The following is a 5,000-nucleotide window of genomic DNA, read 5'->3' as shown; positions in this document are numbered from 1 at the left end:
AATGTCGGGTTGTCAGATCTTTTATTGCAAGGGATGATATTCTATTTGCGGATTAGAGTCCAAATATAAATCAAAGCGATTTTTAAATGTTGTGGAGGAGGAACAAGAGGAGGAAGAGGAGGAGCAAGAGGAGAAAGAGAAGGAGGAGGAGTAGGAGGAGGAGGAGAAGGTCTCCATGGGGAAGGCTAGGTAGAGATGATGGGGAATAAGAGGAAGAGAAAGGGAAAGAGGAGAAGGGAAGGGAGGCGGACGGGAGGTAGGAGGGAGGAGAAAAGGAGGAGAAGGAGAAGGAGAAAAAGAGGAGGTGAAGAAAAGGATGAAGAGGAGAAAATGAAAAGGGTAAATAGAGCAGGAGGAGAAAAGGTGGAGGAAGGGAAAGGGCGAAGGAAGGGGAGGAAAGGAGGAAAGGAGGAGGAAGGTGAGACATGGAGGAGAAGGGGGGAAGGGAGGAGGAGGAGAAGGAGGAAGGGAGGAGGAGGAGGGGAAGAGGAGGAGGAGGAAGAGGAGGAGGAGGAGAAGGAGAAGGAGGAGGAGGAGGAGGAGGAGGAGGAGGAGGAGGAGGAGGAGGAGGAGGAGGAGGAGGAGGAGGAGGAGGAGGAAAGGCATCGTGTCTGTCACTCACCTTGTCGGCGATGGCCTTTTGGATTTGGGCCGAGAGGCTGGCGGCCCCGCACATGATGAGGCGGAGGGACGAGAGGTCGTACTTGGCGACGCGAGGGTCCTTCGCCAGGAAGATCACGATGGGCGGCACCAGGGGCAGGATCGTCACCTGAAGGAGGAGGAGGATGACATTTAAAGACAAGGAATACCTATTTCGGTAAGAGCCGCTAACACCTGAAGGTGTCTGAAGGAGGGTCACCCTCGAAATGGAGCCTCAAGTGTGACCTTCGAGAAGAAGGAGGAAGTTTAAGGAGGAGGAATACGTCCTTCACTAGGAGTCGCAAATACCTGAAGGTGTCTGATGAAAGGTCACCCTTGAACTGGAGCTCGAGGGTGACCTTCGAGGAGGATGACCTGCCTGCAGCGGAAGGTGTTTCTATAGTAATGGGGGCAGAAGAAGTGTACAGTTGGCCCCAGTTCTAGGCACTATAGAGAAATTGTGACAATACTTCCTATATCACATATGACTATCATAATTATCATAAACAAGTAAAAAAGAAATATCTAGATCAGGTGTTCCTAAAGTAGTGCCTCAACACCCTTAAAGGATATCGAAAAAGGCATCCTGAAAAAAAAAAAAAAAAAAAAAAAAATATATAAATTAATATATATATAAATATATATATATATATATATATGTTGCAAGATGATTGAAAGGAAGGGCCAAATCCTAGATGCCTAGCGTGCACACGCGTGCACGCACGCATGTAGAGTGACAGAGAACTCCGACATCTTCAGCCAACTCTCATGGGACCCTCTATTGTGCTCGGATATGTCCCCCAAGGGACGCTCCATTGTCACCAGATCTGACAGTGACCAGAGAAGCCAGGCGTTCTGGACTACGCCCAAACACCTGGCGAAACAATAGATACTTCTCCTTCATCATTGCCATCCTACCAGATCAACATGCATCAACATTTTATTTCTTTATCACATATTTCTTTTATGTTCTCTATCTTTTGTAAATCTTATGTAAATATCCCATGCATGGATACTGAGAGTCCAGACTCAGTCCATGCATTGTACTTTGTAGATATAGTGAAAAATGAATTATTTTTTAGTGTGTAATGGCAACAGCCAAATTATACCGTGTAAGTAGGATCTGGCAATCCCCCGAGTTTTGCTCAGAGGTTGCTCCATTTTTGTAAAGGAGAGAAGACTGAGACATTAAATCGAACGGACTTTCACCTCGTTTGCCTCGTCAAACAACCAATGTAGATAACTAACGACAAAAAAAAAAAAAAAAAAAAAAAAAAAAATATATATATATATATATATATATATAATATATATATATATAATATATATATATATATATATATATATATATATATATATATATATAATAAATATTATGGCCATTGCGTATAAGACTCGAACCTACCCCTCTGACGTCAAGAGGCTCCCGAGGAAGTGCCTTTACCCGCTCAGCCACTGATTGATGTCGCTGTTCACTAGCGAATTTCTCATATATATTTATATATATATAAATATATATATATATATATATATATATGTATATATATACCTATACATATATATGCATATATATATACATATATATGTATACCTATACATATATATGCATATATATGTACATATATATATATATGTATATATATACATATATATATATATATAATGTATATATATATATGTATATATATAAATATATATATATATATATATATAGATATATATATAGATATATATATATATATATATGTTATATTAAGATTTGTACTTCAATCATTTATTTACTCAATACAAAATAAGGAGTCCATGCAATTCAGTTGTTTGTTTATAGCCGTCCTGTTTGCTCATTTGTACTGAATTTTAGAAATTAACGTTGGGAGCAGCAGACTGATATTGGAGAGAGGGTATCAGGTCGAGTTGGAGATGAACTTTGGTGTATCGGGACTTTAGGAACAGCTGATCTAGATAAAATCAAAAATAAATAAATTGACAAATAATAAAAGGTCTATCACCTGGCGGAGTCGTCGGTGAAGTAGGCTAATGTCTGCCATTTATTTTATATTATTTGTTTGTTTGTTTGTTATTTGTCTGACTGTTTATTATTATTTGTTTGATTTCCATGTAATTTCATTTATCTGTCAATTTACTATTTACTATTTTCCTGTTTGTTTATTATTTGACTATACCTATGCATTTATCTATCTTTTATTATTATTTATGATGCTGTGATTTTTAATTTATCTATATTTTTATATTTATATTTTTATTATTATCATTATCATTTTCTATATTTATATATGTATTTATATTTATATTATATTTTTTCCGCATCCGACCTAGTTATGGACCAAAAGGTCTCCTGTCGACATGTTTCTCCTTTGTAGTCCTTTGTGGTCCTTTGTGCCCCTCTCACTCACCTTGTGCTTGGCGATGGCGTCCAGGAAGTGTTCGGGAATGAATCGAGGAAGGACGACCAACTTCGCCTGCTGGCTGATGGTGGCGAACACCACCCCGATGCCAAAGGCATGGAACATAGGGAGGACGACTAGGAGCACGTCCTTCTCAGAGACCATCTTGAAGTAGTTCTTGTGTCTGCATCGTCATGGGCGGGGGGGAAGTTGGAGAGGCGAAAGGCAAGGGAGGATTAGTGTTTCGTTGGCGATTACCAGCGCTTCTGGCCATTTTTTTTTCTGGGGGAGAGGGGGAGGGGGAGCGGGGGAGGGGGAAGAGAGGGAGGGGGAGGGGAAAGAGGGGGAAGAGGGGGAGGGGAAAGAGTGGGAGGGGGAAGGGGGAGGGGGGAAGTGTTGCCCTAGAGATGGGATCCTAGAGGGAGGCAAGGAAAAAACGAAGGAGGGGAGGAGGAGGAGGAATACGAGGAGGATAGAGGGAGGAAAGGAAAGATAGAGGAAGAATGGAAGGAAGGAAGGAAGGAAGGAAGGAACGGAAGGAAGGAAGGAACGGAAAAGAACGAAGCAAAGAAGGAGAAAATGGGGAGGGAGGAGGGAGAGAAGGAGGGAGGGAGGGAGGGAGAGATAGAGGGATGGATGGAGGGATGGATAGAGGGATGGATGGAGGGATGAATAGAGGGATGAATGGAGGGATGAATAGAGGGATGAATGGAGGGATGGATAGAGGGATGGATGGAGGGATGGAGAGAATGAAGAAGCGAGGGAAGGAGGGAGGGAGGAGGGAGGAGGGAGGAAGGGAGAGAACGAAGAAGGGAGGGAGGGAAGGAGGGAGGGAGGGAAAGAGGGAAAGAGGGAAGGAGGGAGGGAGGGAGGGAGAAGGGGTGAATGGATGGATGAAAGGAGGAGTGAATGGATGGATGGATGGATGGATGGATGGATGGATGAATGGATGAATGAGGAAGGAGGGAGGTAGGAAGCGAGGGAACGAAAAAGAGAGGGTAGAAGAGAAGAAGAAAAGAGAAAGAAAGGAGAGAGGGAGTGAGGGAGGGAGAGAGGGAGGGACGGAGAGAGAGAGGGAGAGAAGGAGGCAGTAAGGAAAGGAAGATGAGAAGAAAGAAGGAAGAGAATGAGGTAAGGAGAAGATTGTGTTACAAAAGGACAATTCTACTCACATAAATAGAAAAAGGTAAAATAAAATAAATAATTAAACAGACAGATGAATGAGAAATAAAGGGACAGATAAATAGACAATAAAATAAAGATAGATAAATTAACTGATTAATAAAATTTATTAACTTATTGAAATCTTATGCTAAATCATGTAAATTGTGTCGTTCTTATCGAAGTTTTACTGTGTAGAAACAAACACAAACGCGAGATAAGATATAAACACACAGACGACCCTAAGAGATATACAGCCACACAGATACACAAACTGATACACACACACACACCTAATCACAGATATAAAACCATGTACAAACACACACACACACACACACACACACACACACACACACACACACACACACACACACACACACACACACACACACACACACACACACAGACACTCACACACACACACACACCTAAACACAGATATAAAATCATGTACACACGTACACACACACACACACACACACACACACACACACACACACACACACACACACACACACACACACACACACGCACACACATACAATCTTTTTCTCTTCCTCTTTCTCCTCTCTCTCACGTTCTCGCTCTCTCACTCCCTCTCACTCTCGTTCTCTCACTCTCGAGTCCCACTCACTCAAGGACGGTGAGTGCAAAGACCCAGTTCCTGGAGGTGACCTGCACGCCCTTGGGAAGCCCCGTGGTGCCCGAGGAGTAGGGCAGGAGGATGACGTCATCGGGCTCGATGGGGACCGGGGCCCAGCCCTCCGGGGCCGGCCGGCTCAGGCTGAAGAA

At 42.8% G+C, this 5,000-nt stretch overlaps 1 protein-coding gene across 2 annotated transcripts in view; it reads right to left on the bottom strand.

Moving 5' to 3' along the window:
• Positions 1–5,000, bottom strand: part of LOC143026880 (uncharacterized) — a 164,500-nt gene that overhangs the window by 150,146 nt on the left and 9,354 nt on the right. For both annotated transcript variants that reach the window (XM_076187671.1, XM_076187665.1), the window contains exons 5-7: positions 4,843–5,000; positions 3,054–3,228; positions 623–769 (exon numbers count right to left, since the gene is read on the bottom strand). The exon at positions 4,843–5,000 is cut by the window's right edge and continues 54 nt beyond it. In XM_076187671.1, coding sequence (XP_076043786.1) covers positions 623–769; positions 3,054–3,228; positions 4,843–5,000 — 480 coding nt within the window. The remainder of the gene's footprint in view (positions 1–622; positions 770–3,053; positions 3,229–4,842) is intronic.

The sequence above is a fragment of the Oratosquilla oratoria genome, chromosome 1 (assembly GCF_046742065.1).
Source record: "Oratosquilla oratoria isolate Oo_2021 chromosome 1, ASM4674206v1, whole genome shotgun sequence".
Lineage (NCBI taxonomy): Eukaryota > Metazoa > Arthropoda > Malacostraca > Stomatopoda > Squillidae > Oratosquilla > Oratosquilla oratoria.
The sequence above is the reverse complement of the archived record's forward strand: the minus strand, read 5'-3'. Positions and strand labels throughout refer to the sequence as shown.